At 38.9% G+C, this 21,450-nt stretch overlaps 1 protein-coding gene across 1 annotated transcript in view; it reads right to left on the bottom strand.

Moving 5' to 3' along the window:
• HTR3B (5-hydroxytryptamine (serotonin) receptor 3B, ionotropic) overlaps positions 1-20,498 on the bottom strand; it is a 58,699-nt gene extending 38,201 nt beyond the window's left edge. Inside the window, exons 1-3 of the mRNA XM_006833974.1 lie at positions 20,450-20,498; positions 13,943-13,999; positions 7,603-7,760 (exon numbers count right to left, since the gene is read on the bottom strand). Of these exons, the coding sequence (XP_006834037.1) occupies positions 7,603-7,760; positions 13,943-13,999; positions 20,450-20,498 (264 nt within the window). The remainder of the gene's footprint in view (positions 1-7,602; positions 7,761-13,942; positions 14,000-20,449) is intronic.
• Positions 20,499-21,450: the final 952 nt, after the last annotated feature.

The following is a 21,450-nucleotide window of genomic DNA, read 5'->3' as shown; positions in this document are numbered from 1 at the left end:
TTTATAATTCCTTCCTTTTTATTTATTTTTTTCTTATCTTTTTCTTCAATAGCTCCATTTTCCTGTCCCTCGTTTCTCTTTTTAGTTATTCTTTTTTTTCTGGTTGCTACCTATTTCTATTTCTTTGTTCTCTTATATAATTTTTTTTCTTTTCATTGTTGGATACTTGTTTGTTTATTCTGTTTTGTTTTCTTTTGTATGTAGGGTGGGAAAAGGGGAAGAGATTAATCCTCTTTCCCACCCAGCAGTAGACAACAATTGTATTCATACAGCCCAGTCACAACCATACCCTCTGCAGCTTCACCCAATGGGCATAAGCCAATACCAGCTCCGATACCTCCTGATCAACAATAGACAACAGCCAACAACAGCCAAAGCCACCCTAAACTGGGGTGTACATGACAAATAGAGAATGGGCCACATACTTCCATTCTCTAACTGCACCTGTAAGAGACAGTTGGTGACAATCTAAGAACACATCAATAAACAATCATCAATTAAGTACAAATACAACAACACCACAATGTCCATGGGACAATAGACAATTTTAGATCACATGAAGAAAGAGGAGAGAATGACTCAAATAAATGACCATGATGTGAGCTGGAAAACACTTTTGAGGAATAAAAGCTAATGGAATTAACTGAAAAGTAACTTAAAAGAATTATATTTAGGTACCTTCAAAGGATTGATAGAAAGTTTGAGGAAAACAGAAAAAAACTTAAGAAGAATTCAGGAAAACACTACAAGAACAAACAGAAAAGAAAAGTGCAAATTTTGAAACACTACAAAACCTGCAACTAGAAATCCAAATACATACTAAGATTTCAAAATGGACAATATATTGAAAGGATGAAGAATTAGATTCAAAGCAAGGGAAGCCCAAACTAGAGAGCTTGAAGATAAATCTGTCAATACTAGTATGCTAGAAGAACAATCAGAAAAATTAATGAAAAAAATCAGAAGAAAACCTAAGAGTTGTGTGGAACACAATGAAGAGGACTAATTTACACGTGATCAAAATTCCAGAATAAGAAGACACAATTGCTAAAGAGTTGTTAGAAAAAAAGAACTTCACATACATCATGAAAGATGAGAGGATAGGCATAAAAGAATCAGAACAAACTCCAAACAAGATAAATCCCAAAGGGAAAATCACTAAGACATATCATAATCAAACTTTCAAAAACCAAAGACAAGGAAGAAATCTTAAGAGCAGCTGGGGAAAAGCAAAATTTTACCTAGAAAGGAAAACCAATAAACTAAGCTCTGATTTCTCAACAGAAACCATGAAGGCAAGAAGGAAATGGGTGACATACACAAAACTCTGAAAGAAAAAGAACTGTGAACCAAGAATCATATACCCAGCAAAGCTGTCCCTCAAATACTATGGCTAAATTAGGACATTTCCAGATAAACTGAAATTAAAGGAATTTATAATGATCAGACAAGCTTTACAAAAAAATACTAAAGACTGAGAACTAACAACAGCAGACAACAACCTGAGTTTACCATACATGAAAACACCACCCAGAACTCAATCCAGATATAGAAGTATAAAGTACAACAAACCTACAATACTGAAAATAGAGAACCAGAGATACCGATGTATAATGAAGTCAACTACCAAGCCAAAAGGAGGAGGTGTGCAGAACTTCCAAATGGCAAGGAAGTCAAGTAGATTTCCAGATAAAATGAACTGCTTTAAATGGGGATAAAATTAATTACAGAGTAACTTGGCAGGGGAAGAGGGACTAATACACCTCACATCAAAATAAAAAAGAGGAAAATCAGAAAGCTTTAGTGAACATTGACACAAGAGAAATGAAAATTAAAAGAAAACCCACAAACAAAATGAACTCAGCACAGAAAATTATGTGAAACAAAGAATTCAGCAGTACCACACAAAAACACACACAGAGAGAGAGCAAAATGACAGCAATCAATTCATACCTATCAATAATTACACAGGATGTAAATGAATGAAATGTGTCAGTCAATAGACAGACAGTAGCAAAATGCATAAGCAAACAGGATCCTTAAATATGCTGTCTACAAGACACACATCAAGAAGATGGAGTCAGAAGAATAAATCAAGACCCATACCTCACACCACATACAAAAATAAGCTCAATATGGATTAAATACCTAAATGTAAAACCAAGAACTATAAAGATCATCAATAAAAAACTAGGGACAATCTTAGGGGCTCTAATACAAGGCATACATCATTATCATACATTATAAACTTCACACAAGCAGTAGAAGACAAAATAGAGGACTGGGACCTCCTAAAAATTAGACACTTATGTGCATCAAAAGATTTCACCAAAAGAGTAAAAAGGGAACCCACAAAATGGTAAAAAAAAAAAAAAAAAAATTTGCAACAACCCATCAGATAAACGACTAATATCTAAAATTTATAGAAAACTACAACACCTCTACAAGAAGAAGACAAACAACCCAATTAAAAAATGGGCACAGGACATGAACAGACACTTTACCAAGGAAGACATCCATGCAGCCAACAAATATATGAAGAAATATTCACAATCATTAGCCATTGTTGTTGTTGTTAGGTGCCATTAAGTCAGTATGGACTAATAGCGACCCTATGCACAGCAGAACAAAACACTGCCTGATCCTGGGCCAACCTCACTACAGTTGCCACGCTTGAGTCCATCAATGCTGCCACTTGGCTAATCCATCTCATTGGGGGTCTTCCTCTTTTTCTCTGACCCTCCACCTTACCAAACATGATATCCTTCTCCAGTGACTGGTCCCTCCTGACAATATGTCCGAAGTATGAGAGGCGAAGTTTGGCCATCTTGGCCTCCAAGGAGCACTCTGGCTGCACTTCTTCCAAAATGGATCTATTGGTTCTTTTGGCAGCCCATGGCACTTTCAATATTCTCCTCCAACACCATAACTCAAAAGCATCAATTCTTCTACAGTCTTCCTTATTCATTGTCCAGCTTTCACATGCATATGAGGTTATTGAAAATACCATGGTTGGGTCAGGCACACCTTAGTCCTCAAGCTGACATCTTTGCTCTTCAACCCTTTAAAAAGGTCTTGTGCAGCAGATTTGCCTAACACAATACGTCATTTGATTTCTTGACTGCTGCTTCCGTGAGTGTTGATAGCTGATCCAAGAAGAATGAAGTCCTTGACAACTTCAATCTTTTCTCCGTTGATAAGGATGTTTAGGAGCAAAGAGGAAGGATCAGTATTTGGAAAATATGGCCTTGGTGATAGAAATGATACTGGAGAACGCATGATAGAATTCTGCAAAATCAATGATTTGTTCATTTCAAATACATTCTTTAGACAGCATACAAGATGACCAAAGACATGGACCTCACCAGATGGAATACATAGAAATATATAGAAATCAAGTTGACTACATCCGCGGAGAGACAATGGAAACAGTGAAAACAAGGCCAGGGGCAGACTGTGGAACAGACCATCAATTATTCATATGCAAATTCAAACTGAAGCTGAAGAAAATGAAAACAAGTCCACAAGAGCCAAAATATGACCTTGAATGTATCCCACCATTAGCCATTAGAGAGAGGCAAATGAAAGCAGCAATGTGATACCATCTTACACCAACATTACCAGCGAAGTTTCCAAAAAAACCCCAGAAAACATTAAATGCTAGCAAGGGTATGGAGAGACTAGGACCCTCCTACATTGCTGGTAAGACTGCAAATAATTCAACCACTCTGAAGAACAGTATGGCGCTTCTTCAGAAAATTGGGAAAAGAAGTATATTATGACCCAGTAATCCCTCTATTTGGTATATATCTGCAAGAAATCAGAGCAAGGACATGAGTAGATACATGCATACTGATATTCACTGCAGCACTATTCACAATAAAAAAAAAACCAGGTGGAGACAGCCTAAAGGCTCAATAATGGAAGAGAAGATAAACAAACTTTGGTTCATACCCACAATGGAATACTATGAACACTGAAGGAAAATGATGAATCTGCTAAACACCTCATAACTTAGATGAACCTAGAGGACAATATGCTGAGTGAAATTAGTCAACTGCTAAAGGACAAATATTGTATGAGAAAACTATAGGAAAAGTTAAGAAAAGGTTTTCTAGATTTAAAAAAATCTATTAAGGCGCTCTGGTAGTGTAGTGGTTACGAATCGGGCTGCGAACCTGAAGGTCAGCAGTTCGAAACTACCAGCAGCTCCGTGGGAGAAAGATGAGGCTTTCTACTCCCGTAAAAGATTTACACCCTCTGAAACCTTGTACAGGGTCGCTATGGGTCAGAACTGACTCAACGACACTTAACAACAACAACATTATGGTTCCAGGGGTGGGTAGGGAAAATTATTCATGGGCTAGAGGGTAGACACATGTTATCATGGATGATGGGGCAGGCAATATACAAGTTGGAGGTTGGCAAAGGAAAGATGAAGGTAGCAGGAGATACAGGGAGGACTGCGAGAGTTAAAGTGAATAAAGTTAATACTGTTAACTAATGGTACATGGAGGAGATCGCAATCATTATAGTAAAGCAAAGTAGATGATTTGTTAAAAGAAAAACAAATGATCTGCTCTGTAAACCTTCACTCAATTCACAATAAAAAGGTTAATAATTTTAAAAAGTAGAAACTGAAATTTGCTCTCCAACATAGAAATGCTAAAGTGACTGGAAAAAATCAGGAAGTCAAAAAGCTGAACAGAAAACTTCCAAAGGAAGCTCAAATACACAAAGTCAAGTATTACAACGAAATGCACAAAGACTTGGAGTTAGAAAACCCAAAGGGAAGAACATGCTCAGGATTTCTCCACCTGAAAAAACTGAAGAAAAAATTCAAGCCTCGACTTGAAATATTGAAGGATTCTATGGGTAAAATTGCATGCAAGTAAAATTTTGCTAAAGAGAATTCAAATAATGGCTGCAACTATACATTGACAGAGAACTTCCAGAGGTTCAAGTTGGATTCAGAAATGGATGTGAAATGAGGGATATCATAATTGACGTCATATAGATCTTGGCTGAAAACAGAGAATACCAGAAAGCAGAGAATACCTGTGCTTTATTGACTCCACAAAGGCTTTCAAGTGTGTGTTTCATGACAAGCTATGGCCAGCACTGCAGAGAATGACTATTCGAAAACACTTCATTGTATTCATGAGGTCTCTGTACATAGACCAAGAGGCAGTAGTTCGAACAGAACAAGGTAACACTGAGTGGTTTAAAATTAGGAAAGGTGTGCACCAGGGTTGTATTCTTTTACCACAGTTATTCAATCTATATGCAGAGCACATAATCTAAAAAGCTGGATTATATGAAGATAAACATGGCATAGGGATAGGAGGAAGACTGATTAACAACCTGCAATACGTATATGATATACTCTTCCTTGCTGAAAGTGAAGAGGAAACAAAATATTTGCTGATGAAGATCAAAGACCACAGCCTTTGGTGTGGTTTGCACCTCAACATAAAGAAAACAAAAATCCTTACCACTGGACCAATAAATAATATCTATATAAATTGAGAAAAGATTGAAGTTGTCAAAGGCTTCATTTTGAACAGGACAACAATCAACACTCATAGAAGCACCAGTCAAGAAAACAAACAATATATTGCATTTGACAAATCTACTGCACAAAACCATTTTAAAATGTTGAAGAGCAAAGATGTCAGCTTGAGGACTAAGGTGCACCTGACCCAAGCCATGGTATTTTTAATAACCTCATGTGCATGTGAAAGTTGAACAGTGACTAAGGAAGACCATAGAAGAATTGATGCATTTGAATTATGGTGTTGGAGAAGAATATTGAAAGTATCATGGACTGCCAAAAGAACAAATAGATCTGTGTTGGAAGAAGTACAGCCATAATGCTCCCTAGAAGCCAGGATGGCTAGACTTCATCTCTCCTGCTTAGGACATAGTGTCAGGAGGGACCAGCCCCTGGAGAAGGATATCATGTTTGGTAAAATGGAGGATTGAAGAAAGAGAGGAAAATCCCCCATGAGATGGATTGGCACGTGGCAGCAGCGATTGTGAGGTTGGTACAGGACCAGGCAATGTTTTGCTCTGTTGTGCATAGCATCACTATGAGTTTGTACCAATTCCATGGCACCTAACAACAACACAACAACCTGGGTAAAATATTGAATAATACAGAAAGCATCAAAAGATTTTCCTAAAATATTCAGATGATACAACCTTGCTTGCTGAAATTGAAATGGACTGAAAATACATAATGATGAAGATCAAAGACCACAGCCTTCAGTATGGATTGCACGTTAATGTAAAAAAATTTTAATTTAATTTAAAAATCCTCACAACTGGGCCAAGAAATATCATCATGATAAATGGAGAAAAGATTGCAGCTGTCAAAGACTTCATTTTGCTTGAATCTACAATCAATGCTCATGGAAGCAGCAGCCAAGAAATCAAACAGCATATTGCATTAGGCAAATCTGCTACACAAGACTTCTTTAAAGTGTTCAAAAGCAAAGAGATCAGTTTGAGGACTAAAGATGTACTTGACCCAAGCCATGGTATTTTCAATCGCCTCATATGCATGTGAAAATTGGACATTGAATAAAAAAAGACCATGGATGATTTGATGCATTTGAGTTACAGTGTTAGAGAAGAACATTAAAAGTTCCATGGACTGCCAGAAGAACAAACCAAAGTTTGTTGGAAAAAGTACAGTGGGAATGCTCCTTGGAGGCCAGGAAGGCAAGACGTCATCTATTATACTTTGGATATGTTATCAGAAGGGATCAATCCCTGGAGAAGGACATCATGCTTGGTAAAGTGCAGGGTGAGGGAAAAAGAGAAAGTCCCCCAATGAGAAGGATTGGCACAGTGGCCGCAGCAATGGGTCAAACAATGATAATGAGGATAGAACAGGACTGGCTGTGTTTCATTCTGTTGTGCATGAGGTTGCTTTGTGTTAGAACCGACTAGATAGTACCTAACAACAACAATTTTGTGTCCAGTTGACTAGGCTCTGGTGTCCAGTTAATTAATCAAACACTAGTCTATAAGCATTATGAAGTAATTAAAAACAACAACTAAACCTCTTGTCAGCAAGTTGGTACTGACTCACGTCTACCTCATGAGTGACAGCTCAGAACCAACCCATAGCATCTTCTTGTCTGCAATTTTTTTTTACAAAAACTTTTTATTGTGAATTGAGTGAAGGTTTATAGACAAGACCATCAGCTTTACATTTAATAAAACATGCACTTTGTTTCATCTCAACGATTATAATCCCTCCTACCACAATAATTATCCTACTTCCTCCCTGTGACTCCCCATTTACATCTCATATTTCACACATGAACAGAGCAAAAATATTTGATGTACACAAACACAGAACCAAATATATATTCAGTTAAATGTCCTAAGCACACATTCTGCCAGCCATAAGGAAGCAGATGACCAGGCTTTTCATCCATAACACCACTGGCTAGATTTGAACTTTTGGTTAGTAGCGGAATGAAAGCTGTTTGTACCACCCAAGGACCTGTAACCTCTCCCAGACCCCTGCATAAATAGCAAGTCATTTTTAAAAAAGGTAATAAGTATAGTAAAAGGTAAAAATTTTACCACATCCAACACTGCATGGACAGATAGATCAAGGTATACAGTAGTGGCTTCATTCCATTTGTGAACTGGTCTCACTTCCTTGTGGTATTTCTGTAATAGAGTTTTCGTGAGATGGTGTAGAGCAGATTTCTCAGGATACGTTGAATCTCTGGCTTGGGCTTGGATACCTGGAAGAGACCCAACACTTGAGAATAAAATGAAAGAAGTTTAGCATCTTTAGGATGTTTCTGATTCTTTGGGGGCTCCTGGCTCTTAGTAGAATATGATTTTCATTTCTCCCCAATCTGCATATACTCTGGCAGATACTTCTTGTCATGCTTTGAATTGTGTTCCCCTCAAATATTTGTCAACTTGGATGGGGTATGATTCTCAATGATTGGGCAGTTACATAATGATATGAGCATACAGTCAATTAGTTGTAAGGGGATTAAGGTGGAATGCAACGCCCTTACTCATGTCAGAGCCCTGATCACATATAAGGGGCGCTTCCCAGGGGCAAAGCCTGTTTCATCTTTTGTCTTACAAGAGATAGAAGGAGAAGGGAGCTGAGAGGAGAGAAGAGCTGGAAGCAGAGGGTGTCCTTTGGACACAGGGTCCTTGTGCAGAGAAGCTGCTACAGGGGAAGATTGATGCCAAAATGTATGGAGATCGCCAAGGACTGTTGGACCCACAGATGATGAAAGGAGACAAGGACCTTCTTCCAGAGCTGGCAGAGAGGGAAAGCTTTCTCTTAGTGGTGGTGCATTGAATTTGGACTCCTAGCTTTCTAAACTATCAGAGAATAAATTTCTGTGTGTTAAAGTCATCCACTTGTGTTACTTCTGTTAGAGCGGCACTTGAGATCTATCTAAGACACCTCTTTGTAGTGAACTGATGGTCTAAGTGCCCAGAAGAGAAACAAAAGATAAATAATAAACATAAAGATAAATAAATCTACCCCGTTTCCAAGGCTGTAAACGATTCCTAAGACTCAATTCTTACAGCAACCATGCATCTTGAAGAGACCATCTTCTCTCCAAACAAAATAGATATTCATTGGACTCTCTGTTTTTATTTTCCACTCATAATCCAACATTTAAATAGAAGCTAAAACAAGGACAGCAACAACAAATGGATAAACCAGTGAACTCAAAGACTGTGATTCCAGTTCATATTTTTCTCCTCAAAAATTTCTTTTCTCACAGTCTGTCTTTCAATAAAATGCACTTGTCAGAAAATGAGATCTTTGTTTTGGCAACATTCTCTCTAGTTGCAGGGAACAACCATTTCCTATAACCCAGACATCTTGATTTGTAGAAGAGCAGTTATTGCTGTTGAGGCAGGATAGGCCAGGGGAAAGGAAGCAAGAGAAATGAGCACAAACAATTGAAAGTGACAAATTTGTGAGGGCTTTCTCTGAATTGCAAAAAGATATTTTGTTCACAAGCTTCACCAGCCCTAGGGAACTCAGAGCTTCGCTAAGTCATTGGACTGAAGCAAATTGCACACCTCCTGCCACGGTGTGTGAGTGAAATCTAATCTGTAGTGTCCTGCTCGTGAATTCGCCTGGGCTCTCAGTGATTTTGATGGTTATTTTGATGAGCTGCTGAAGGTATGAGGGATCCAACAGGAAACTGTAAATGAGATCTCTGCTCCCTGTGCGACAATCCTGTTTATGCCCATTTCTTTATGAATGATGCCATGTCAGCTGCCGCCACAGGCAGCAATTTCTATGATTTATCAATGTCAATGTGACCAAAACGTTAACAACGATGCTGGAGGTGCAATTTCAGACTCATTGTGGGCAGTGGAATATACACTCTCATTATCATCAGTACTGGGAATCTAATGAGAATTTTAACTCCCTAAAACTGTTCACCCGTGAAGATGCCTATAGTGGTAACTACTCAGGAATTGGGTGGTTGGTTGCACCAGGCATCATTTTTAGGTTGTTTTTTTTTTTTTTGGTTTTCATTTTTAGTGTAATTGTCAAAAGTGCGCTGTGAATCTCTATATCCGAGACCACTTCTTGCTAGCGTGTACCAAGGGAGGGGAATCCAGAGCATAAAGCAAAGTTGGTCTGGTGTTTTCCCTGCTAATGTTGCTTTGGGCAACTTCACTTTTACTTCACTTGGAAGCCCCCAATTCAAGTCTCAGTTGGGGAAACACTGAAATGTGTGTGTTAGTACACAAAACTAACTAACTGAGACAGAATTAAAGCATAATTCTAATAAATGAGTGCGTGTTCTCTGCACCTCTGCCTATAAAAGCTCAATTCTCTTCCCAGTGTCCTTTCTAGGAAACAATCCACAAGGTCCCTATAGACAAACACATATTTTCTAGAACAGTTTCAATGCTTTTGTCCCTGTCAAAGTCTTTGGGTTAAAAACAGAAAATTCTAGACACTAGAACTAGGAGCAAAAGCAAAACAAGCAATGGTAGGAGAAAAATTGTAAGCAGATGAAAATGTGCTTAAATGAACCCAAAAGGAAAAAGAGTTCTTTGTTTAAAATGGGAAGAAATAATAAATTGCATTTCTACTATGAATGCAAATCTGCCCAAGGAGAAAGATCAGTTACAGAAGAGAGATTAATGATTTAAGTGACCATTAATTAACAGTAAATTTATGCCCCTTGAAAGCTAATGTGACATTCACACAAGCCCTAAATGACTCACAGTTCAGTGATGTTTCAACAGACACTGATGGAAGCTATCTACAGACCCAGAAAAGATTCCTCACTAATGCTGCCTCCTTGAATGTTAACAATCAGCTGCAAATGATTCATTCGTAGGATTTCTAGAAAATAGAAATGCTAGTGACTGAGATAAGGAGTATTTTTAGTACTTTTAGGTAAAGAGATTTTTTTCAAAGCTAAGGGTACAGTAGAATCATTATTTACCTTGTTTAAATGAGTGCTTTCGCACACACCCATCTTAAACTGTTCAGGACACAAAGGGGCTAGTCCCTCTTTGGTGAGTATGCTATCTTCAGGATTCTGAATTCTTGGGTGACACAAGTAGGTAAGTGTTGGACTATTATAGAAAGGTTGGCAATTCAAACCCACCCAGAGGCATCTCAGAAGAAAGACCTGGTTACCTGCTTCCAGAAGATCACAGCCTTGAAAACCGCTGTGGAATGCAGTTCTACTCTGCATGCTTGGGGTTGCCATGAATCTGATTCGACTTGATGATAACCAAAAAGAACAACAACCAACATGTATCTGAGAGATTATAAGGAAATAGAGGTTTCATTGTGTGGGAACAATACATAAACGGAATACCTACTGTAAGCCAGGAAGTAGGCTAAGACTTTCCATGAATTATCTCATTTAACTTTCACACCAAACTTATGAGACAGGAATGCTGCAACGCTATGAGAAGGGTACTATTATTACAGATGAAGGACTACTATTGTGTGTCATAGGATCCGTTCCCAGTCATAGAGACGCCGTATGTGAGATTGGCCAAGGATTGGGCAGTGTTTCGTTCTGTTGTGCATAGGGGTGCTATGAGTTGGTACCAACTCAACGGCACCTAACAATAACAACAATAGTGTTTTTGGGGCTGTACATTTTTATGGGAGCAGAAAGCCTCACCTGCTCCTGCAGAGCACCTGGTGGATTTGAACTGCTGGCCTTGCGGACTTGAAGGACTGTATAGACTTAGATTAGTACTGCCCACTGTCAGTTTACAAGTGATGGAGCTGGACAGTCAGAATCCCTCCCTGGTGGTGCTATAGGATTAGCACTGGACTGCTAACCCACCAGAGAAAGATGAGGCTGTCTGCTGTCATAACAATTTACAGACTCAGAAATCCCATCCCGTGTTATTATGAGTCAGAATCCACTGGTTGACAACGGGTTTGGTTTTGGGTTTCTGGTCTGGATCCAAAGCCCATGCTCTTAAACATGACACTACATTGACCCGGCTCCCTGAAACAGGAAGACTAGCACGTTACCTGGAGTACATTATTGGGCAGAAACACTTAGATGTTATTTTCTCTGTGTGTATTTTCAGGTTAATAATATTGTACACTTTGGTTGTACCATACAATTCCATAATGCTATCTCAGTCTATCTTCATGAATATCTGAAATAAACAGTTAACTTACAGGGGAACTGAGTCCCTAAGAGATGAATTGATTTGTCCAAGGTAACATGACTGGTTAGGATTCTCCTAATATAGGTCTCCTCTACCTCAAAACACTCATGGGTTTGGGATCAGTTCAGAGCTCTTATATTTACAAATTGTCTTGATATTATTGTTGTTAAATGCTGTTGAGCCAGTTCTGGCTCATTGCGACCTTTATAGGGTTTCCAGGAAGCAGCTGGTGGGCTTTAACCACCACCTTTGTGCTTAGCAGTCCAGTGCTTATCCCTCAGTGCCACACCAGGACTAATGAAGTCAAATTTCAAAGGGTGGCTTTTTCTTCAGTAAATGTTCTCCATTTGCTTGACAGTCAAGGCCTGATTACTAGATATTATTAAAACACTTTTCTATCAGATTCAAGACAAAAATACAAAACCTTAGAAAGTTATCGTTAAGAAGAATTTCTTGTTTTCTTACCTTCATTTTTCTATTTTATCTTACTTAGTTTAATGTTCACAATTATTTTCTGCTAAAAAATCCATTTGGCATTTAATGAAATTTCCTCTGTTTTCATTTTTATAATTAAGATATGCTTGTACCCTCTAAGTTCAATATCCGAGACTTTTATAGCTTAATGGTAAGTAGCTGTTTTTCTTCTCTATACAATAAGAAATCATTTCCGGCTACTTGGCTACCAAATTCCTTACTCATCTCCTTAATTGGCTCACTGCACTACTTCTAGTTGCATTTTAAAAACTTGAAAATTTATATATAAACTCTAGGAAGTAAGGTATTTGGAAATATCAGCCAAATCATGCATTCTTGATTTGTTTACATTTTATCAGCTAAGAATCAATTGCATCCTCAGTGACATGGTTCAGTTCAGTAGAGTTAATACTGGGGAGTTGTTGTTGTTAAGTGCCTTCAAGTCAGTTCTTACTCATAGTGACACTGTATAGGGTTTTTGAAGCTGTAAACCTTTGTGGGAGCAGAAAGCCTCATCTTTCTCCTGAAGAATGATTGGTGGACTCAAACTGCCAACCTTGTGGTTCACAGTCCAGTGTTTATCCTTACAGAGCCACCACGAAACTATGATTTCGGAAGCTGCAAAAAAATGTACTCATTTCTCAGTTATCTAGTGCTGCTAAAACAGAAGTACCACAAGTGTATGGTTTAAAGGGACAGAAATTTATTATCTTCCAGTTTAGGAGGCCAGACGTTCACATCCAACATGTGGGCTCTAGGGGAAGGCTCTCTGTTTCTTTTGTTCCTGGGGAAAAGTCCCTGTCTCCTTTGAGCATCTACAGTGTGGCGTTTTTTGGAGATCTCAGTCTTGCCCTGGGGCTAAGAGCTTCACAGTGCAGGGACAAAAAGATGCACTCCACAACTGGTTCTTCTTTCTTGGTGGTAGTAGCTTCCTCTTTCTCTGCTCACTTCTCTTTGCTTTTATCTTTGTAAGATCAAAGATGCTGCAAGCCACACCCCTGGAAAACTCTCTTACATGAGATCAGGGCTGTGATGGGTTAAGGATACTGCAGCCCACCCTTAACCCTATTGGTTTATCACATCAGATCACATCATAGGGGACCATTACAGAACTGCCACATTATATCGTTACATAACTGACCGTCAAGACCCAGCCAAGTTGACATATATTTTGGGAGAACACAATTCAATCTGTGACAGTTTCCACAGTATTTTTAAGAATTGTATAATCAAAACTTGCAGGCTTATAGTATCTGTCTTTAAAGATATGTTCATCACCTGCACACACTTGGTAAGGCTAGGCCTAAAACCTCTAACACCAAATAGTATTCAGGTATCTGTAGCTATGACATGCAAGGGACTCCTAACAGCATATAATGAAGACAAGACTACTTTGAATAATAAAATATACTATCCAGACATAAAAGCCAATCTGGAAAATAATGCCCTAAACTCTTAATGTAAATTACTGTAAAGAGATATTGATTTCTAGGGAAGACACCTATTTAAAGAGTTACAACCATAGCATACATTTTTGAAATTTTGAGAGCATATGTTTCAGCTATGTGTAAAAAGCCCCACTGTGTGATTCTCCATTTATATGTATTATAGAAGGAAAGTCATGAACATTTCTTGTAGCTTCACAGAACTGGCATTTTGTCAGATGATGAATTTAAGAAAAAAACACACACTGATAAGGAGTTATCAAGCATAGTATATAAAACTATCATCTTCACCTTATAGGAATGAATACCCAATGCCAAGGAAAAACATTGAAAGGACTTACCTGAGGCAGCCACCAGGATGAGAGACCACAGAGGAGCCATCACACTTGCCAATGTTCCTGAGAAGATCCCCAAGAGGAAGAATGCAAAGTTGCTTATCGCATGGAATGCTAGCCAATTTTTCCTAAAAGAGTTCCTCTCTACTTTGTTCCTTTCTGTTCTCCAGTTTGTGCCATCCCTGATGGTGCTTGTTTTGAAAACACTAAATGAGACCAAAGGTAAAGCCAGCTGCAAGCACACAAATGTTTTGGAATGAATGCCACCACCATATCCCTGAACTTCTCCATTTGGTTCTGCCCCCGGATCAGCTCATGGCCAACATTTCAATTTCCCTGACAGGAGATAGCTAAGTGAATAATGTAATCTAAGAGGAGCCCCTGAGGAGAGGAAATTCCACACTAATATGATTTCCTTTACAGCCTTTACCTAAGGCAATGTTCTCGCGGACATTCAGGACCCTAATTTCATTAATAATTGAGATCCAAATAGCTGTTCTAAATCTGACTTATGCAGTAACATCTTCAACATTTTGCAATAGTTATTGGACTCTTGAATTACACAAAGCTAATGGAAACCTGGTATTGTCTAATGAAGAACAACTGCTAACAATAAAAAGGGAAGGGTGCTTTTTGTGTTTCCTAGCCCCTTTAATTAACAGAAACATTGATTTTTGATAAAGAGGAGTACTTCTTAAATTTTCACTGCCCACAATTTATAAAATAACTACCTAAAAGAAGAAGCATCTAGGCCTATTGAAGGTGAGAACCATTAAAGTTTATCAACACTCAATTAAAATTTCTGTTTCTTTTCATCTTTTGATTAAGTATTAATTCACATTTTGTTATTAAGGAAAAAGATTTACATATCTATATAACAACTGTATCATCCACTGTTAGACCCCTAAATGCTCTAGGCTCTAGAACCAAAAACTCTTTTTTTTTTTTTTTTAAGCATTTCCAATATGCCTGCCTGATTTGTTTATCAATGAGAATGTAGAAGTTTTGAGATAAGTTTTCACAAAGCAAATTAAGGGGATAGTTCTCCTAATTATTCATTGATTCTCTTTGGAGTTCTGCTGTGGCAATGGACAATAAGCACTGGGCTGCTAACCACAAGATCAACAATTCAATTCAAACCCACCAGCCAATCTTTGGAAACCCTATAGTGGGTTGCCATGAGTTGGAACAGATTTGAAGGCTCTTAACAACAACAATAACATATACCTAAATATACAAATAAATACAAGACCTATGCAAGAAAAAGACAACCCAATTTAAAAGTGGGCAGAGGACATGAATAAACATTTTACCAAAGAAGACATTCAGGCAGCCAACAAACATATGAAGAAATATTTGTGATCATTAGCCATTAGAGAGATGCAAATCAAAACAACAATGGGATATCATCTCACTCCCGCATTAAGAGCAAAGGTCAAAAAAACAGAAAGCAACAAATGATGACGAGGGTGTGGAGAGACTGGGACCCTCTTACAATGCTGGTGGGACTATAAAATGGTATGAAACGGTATAGCACTTCCCCAGAAAGTTGGAAATAGAAATACCATATGATCCTGTAATCCCTCTATTTGGATGTTGTTAAGTGCTGTGGAGTCAGTTCTGACTCATAACAATCTTGTATAGGGTTTCTACTTGGTATAAATCCACAAGAAATAAAAGCCAGGACATGAGTATATGTATATATATATATATATATAGTGGCTATGTGCTGTGGAGTCAATTCTAACTCATAGAGACCCTGTACAGGGTTTCTGAGGCTGTAAATCTTTACGGGAGCAGGAAGCCTCATCTTTCTCCCACGGAACAGCTGGTAGTTTTGAACTGCTGACCTTGAGGTTCACTGCCCAATAGAGCTTGCAATCTCTCTCTCTCTATCGATATATATATATATATATATATATATATATATATATATATATACACACACACACACACACCAATGTTCATCATCACAACACTATTAACAGTAACAAACAGATGGAGACAGCCTAAATGTCCATCGGTGGACTAATGGATAATTTTAATTTGGTACATACACACAATGGAATACTATGCAACATTGAAGAATAGCAATGAATCCGTGAAACACCTCATAACATGGATGAGCCTGGAGGACCTTATGCTGAGCGAAATTCGTCAATTACTAAAGGACAAATATTAAGGACTTCCAGCAAGATGCAGACAAGGCACAAACACCACAGGGACCAACTACAACAAAGATCGAGAGACCAAATGAAACACACACTGATGAAGATTCTGGAAGCCTGAACATCAGAGGAAAGGTTAGAAAAGTGGACTGAGGTGCTCCCTAGGCAGAAACACTGAGCATGGACAGTGAGAGAGGGAGACTACCTGGTGAATGGCTGGCCAGAAACAGCATGACCAACCAAATTAAACTTTATGATTGGCTTTGGCTACAGAAGGTGGCAGAGCAGATTCACCCAGGTGACAGGAAAGGTATGATTCCTTCTTCTTCCTCATGCTCCCCTGGTGACCAGAAGTATGGGCAGCATCTACTCTCATCTACCCGCAGTGTGGACCCTGCTTTATGGCAATTCAGAGTCATATGGTTGTGTGCTATGCCAGTGAGAGGTGAGAATTGGCTGTGCCTCTTTGGTGCCTGGCTTCAAGCAGGCTCAGTTGCAGACCTACAGAACTCACAGAGCCACCAGCCCACCATTAGTCTAGCAGAAACCCTCATAACCAGCCACTCTGCCCCCAGCTGCCCTGTAGTTCTACAGACACTGGAACCAGCTACATCAAGGACTTCCATAAATGACTTTCTATTGAGTGTCCTGAACAAGGAGAATAGCTAGGCCTATAGGAACTCCATCTAGGGCCAGAAACGCTAATGTCACCCCTTTCCCTTCCATATCCACCTCATAAGATTCTGGGCTAGCAGGGGGCCCCCAAGAATTTTTATCCTTTCCTGGTCCAACAGCTGTACCAGGTGTTTTGAGTTTGGGGTTTTTCCTTTTACTGTTTGTTTATTGTTTCTTCTCCTTCCAGTCCCTTGAATTTTATTCTTTCTATCTCCACCTTTTATTTTTTCTTCTGTTTCTCATTTCCTCGTCTCTTCTTCTTTTTTTTTTTAACCTTTGGATCTTTCTTTACTTCTCTCTACTCTCTTTCTTTTTTTATCTTCCCCTCCCTGGATAGTCTAAAAAATATAGTAATTCCTCCTTTTATTTTCTGTCTTATTTTTTTCTTCTATAGCTACATTTCCCTATCTCTCTTTTCTCTTTTTAGTTATTATGTTCTTTTTTTCTGGTTGCTGCCTGCTTTTATTTATTTTTTTCTCCTTTATTATTTTCTCTTTTCATTGTTGGTTGTTTGTTTGCTTATTCTATTTTGTTTTCTTGTATGGGGGCTGAGGGTTAGGGGAAGAAAATGTTTTCCCCTCTTTCCCACTTGACAGGAGATAGTAACTGTGCCTATACAGCCCATCCAGAACTATACCCTCTGCAGCCCTACCCACTGAACAAGAGTCAATAACAGCTCCTATACCATCTGATCAACAATAGATAGTAGCCAACACCAGGCAAACCCACCATAAACTGAGGTGCATGAATGGCAAACAGACAATGTTGCACACATTTTCCATTCTCAAATACACCCACAGGAGATAGCTGGTGAGAACCTAAGAGCACATCAACATAGAATCATCAATAAAATGCAATACAACAGGATCACAACATCCCAGAGACAGCAGACAATTTTAGCTCACATGAAGAAACAAGAGAGAATGACTCACACAAATGGCTAAGATGAAGACACAGAAAATATTTCTGAGGAAAAAAAGGTAATGGAACTACCTGAGAAATAATTCAAAAGAGTGATATTTACCTTCAAAGGATATATAGAAAGACTAAGTAAAGCAAGGAGAATTTACAAGAATTCAGGAAAACACTGCAAGAACAAACAGACAAAATAAATGCAAATTCTGAAACAATACAAAACCTGCCATTAGAAATCTAGACGATTAATGCTAAGATCTCAGAAATGGGTAATACATTGAAAGGGCTAAGGAGAAGCTTCAAAGGAATGGAAGCCTGAATTAGTGAACCTTAAGATAAATCTCTCAAAACAATCAGAAAAAAGAATGAAAACATCTGAAGAAAGCCTAAGAGTTATGTGGGGCACCGTGAAGAGGATCAGCTTACGGGTGATTGGAATATTCCAGAACAGGAGGAGACAATAAAAAGCACAGAGAACATTGTCAAAGAGTTGTAGGAAGAAAACTTACCTAACATCATGAAAGACCAGAAGATAAGCGTACAGGAGCTGAAGAAATCCCAAACAGGATAGATTCCCAAAAGAAAATCACCCAGACATATCATAATCAAACCTTCCAAAATCAAAAACAAGGAAAGAATCATGAGAGCAGCTTAGAAAAAATGAAAAGTTACCTACAAAGAAAACCAAGGAGACTAAGATCTGATTTCTCAGCAGATATCAGGCAGGCAAAAAGCAATGGAATTGCACATACGAAACTCTGAAAGCAAAAAATTGCTAACAGTCTTGTACCCAGCAAAGCTGTCCCTCAAATATGACAGCAAAATTAGGGCACTCCCTGATAAACAGAAATTAAAGGAACTTGTAATGATACGACCAACTTTACAAAAAATGCTAAAGGATGTTCTTTGGACTGAGAACCAACAACAACCTAAGATTACCATACATGACGACACCACGCAGAATTCAATATTGTTGTTGTTATGTGCCGTGGAGTCATTTCCGACTCATAGTGACCCTGTACAGGGTTTCCAAGGCTGTAAATCTTTACTGGAACAGAAAGCCTCATCTTTCTGCAGTGGAACGGCTGGTAGTTTCGAACTGCTGACCTTGCGATTCACAGCCCGATTCGTAACCACTACGCTACCAGAGCTCCTTACAATCCAATACAGATATGGAAATATAGAGTTTCTAAGGAGCGGCTAGTGTAGTGCTTATGAATTAGGCTGCGAATCTCACGGTCAGCAATTCGAAACTACCAGTTGTTCTGCGGGAGAAAGATGAGGCTTTCTGTTCCTGGAAGGATTTAAAGCCTCGGAAACCCTGTACAGGGTCGCTATGAGTCGGAACTGACTCCACGGCACATAACAACAACAAGGAGCGACAGGTGAGTTTGAACCACCACCTTGTGGTTCAAACTGACTTTGCATTCCAGTGCTTTATTCCACAGCACCATTGTTGTTAAGGGCGGTGGGAGTCTATGTTATAGACACATGTTAACATGGGTGACAGGGCAGGCAATATACAACAAGAGGGAGTTTTACAGAGGAAAGATGAAGGTAGTGGGAGACACAGGGAGGAATGCAATAGTTAAAGTGAGTAGAGGTAAATTCTATTAACTGTTGATACATGGAGGGGATTGCAACCATTTAATAAAACAAAGTATTTGATTTGTTGAATGTAAAACTGATGATCTGCCCTGTAAACCTTCATTCAATTAGCAATAAAAAGTTGAAAGAAAGAAAATAAAAATACGGCAACAACCAATTGTTCTCTGGTCAATTCCAACTTAGTGTGACTTCAAAAGTGTCAGAATAGAGCTGTGTTCCAGAGGATTGTCAATGACTGATTTTTCCGAAACAGATCACCAGGCCTTTCTTCCAAGGAGCCTCTGGATGGAATTAAACACATTAACTGTGCCATCCAGGGTCACCACAGCAAACTAAAGATTAAAAAGACATTACATGGAAATGCAATGTATGATCCAAGTTTTGACATTTGGGGAAGAATTGGTGAAAGTCAAATAGGATCTGTGTATGAGATGGTAGTAATATATATACCAATGTTTGTTTCCTGATTTTGATCTCATCGAGAATACGTAAAAGAATATCTTAATTTATAGGAACAGCATGTAAGTAAACCTTCTGTGAAAAGGAGGCACTGTGTTGACAACTTACTCTTAAATGGTTGTGTGAAGTTCTTCTTACTATTCTTCCAATTTTGCTGAAAACTTTTGAAATACAAACCAAAAAAAAAACTTTCTAATGTAACCTGATTGTTGTTTTGTGCCGTTGAGTAGATTCCGACTCATAGCAACTCTGTATAGGGTTTCCAAGGAGCGACTAGTGAGTTTGAACTGCTGACCTTGTAGTTCAAACGGACCTTGCAGTCCAGTTTTGTCCCACAACACCACACCAGGACTCCAATGTAACCTGGTGAAGAAGTCTAATACAAAGTAATGGAAATCATACGAGGGGCTTTGAAAAGTTACTGGAAATCTTTCTATTTTATTTTTCCACAAACTGTAACTGAGACTTGAAACACGCTGTTATAGATTGAATGATATCTCTCAAAAATGTGGTGCTAGAGTCCTAACCCCAACCCCTATAAACTACTACACTGTTTAGATACAGAGGTTTTCATTTGTTAAATTCTTCTGGTCATGTTTGAGAATGGATCTTAAACATTATGACTTCTAAGTGGTGTCTTATTAAAAGAGCTGAATTTGCACACACACACACGCACGTGCACACGCACGTGCACATGCTCGCGCGCAGCGGAAAAGCATGCCAATTTGAGGATCCATGTACGAGGATTGTTGGTGGACTCCAGAAATGATGAGAGAGGCCCACAGAAGGAATCCACATGATTTTTAACCTCCAGAACTGTGAGAAAATAGATTTCGCTTCTCTCAAACCAACCACTTGTGATACTTTTTGCTCTGGAAGTTCTCAGTATTTAAATGCTTGAGAGAAGGTGGGACTTTATCAAGAGGTGGGCTGAAAAAGTCCCAGAGCTTTCCATCCTGGCCCTACCTGGTGTGGTGCTGTGGGTTAATGCACCAGACTGCAAAGCTTTTTGAACTACAAGGTTGGCAGTTCAAGCTCATCAGCTGCTCCTTGGAAACCCTATCCAGGATCGCTGTGGGTTGGAACTAGCTCTACAGCACTTAACAACAACAACAACAACCTCTGAGATGAAGGTAGTGGGTCAGGAGAAAGGCCGGCTGCAGACAGCGTATCCTGGCAGGCAGCACATTTTATGGTAAGGAAACACAGAAATTTTCTTTATGTTGAGGTTTCATTGACAGGATGAGTGACACTGTGTTCTTGCCATGAATTTTAGTAAGCATGACTAAGTCAGACTTCCTGGGGCACGCTGGCCCTCCCTTTCTTTGCACTTTCTCATATAGCCATCTGTTACTAGAAGGCCATTGCTAATGATGTGGAATACAGGTACATTACGACCTTCATTAGCTAATTTAACAACAGTCTGGTGAGCTTGCCCATTATAGCTCTTGTTGGCTGATGAATTCTGCCAGAAGATGGGAATAGTTCTGAACAACTTGTCTTCAAAGTAGTTTATAAACAGATGCTTCTGGATCTTTCCTTCATCACCCCCACCCTGTGTCTCTGTGTTATCCAATAGCTAAGCGCCTTGTTTTTCTAACCTCACTGTTCTGTCTGGGCTTGCTCACTGAGTGCTTTTAGATTTGATATGGTCCTCACCTGTAATTTTTCATGACTGTTATCGCTTCT

This window comes from Chrysochloris asiatica, unplaced genomic scaffold (assembly GCF_000296735.1).
Source record: "Chrysochloris asiatica unplaced genomic scaffold, ChrAsi1.0 scaffold00008, whole genome shotgun sequence".
NCBI lineage: Eukaryota > Metazoa > Chordata > Mammalia > Afrosoricida > Chrysochloridae > Chrysochloris > Chrysochloris asiatica.
Note: the sequence above shows the minus strand (reverse complement) of the source record. Positions and strands in the feature narration are given on the sequence as shown.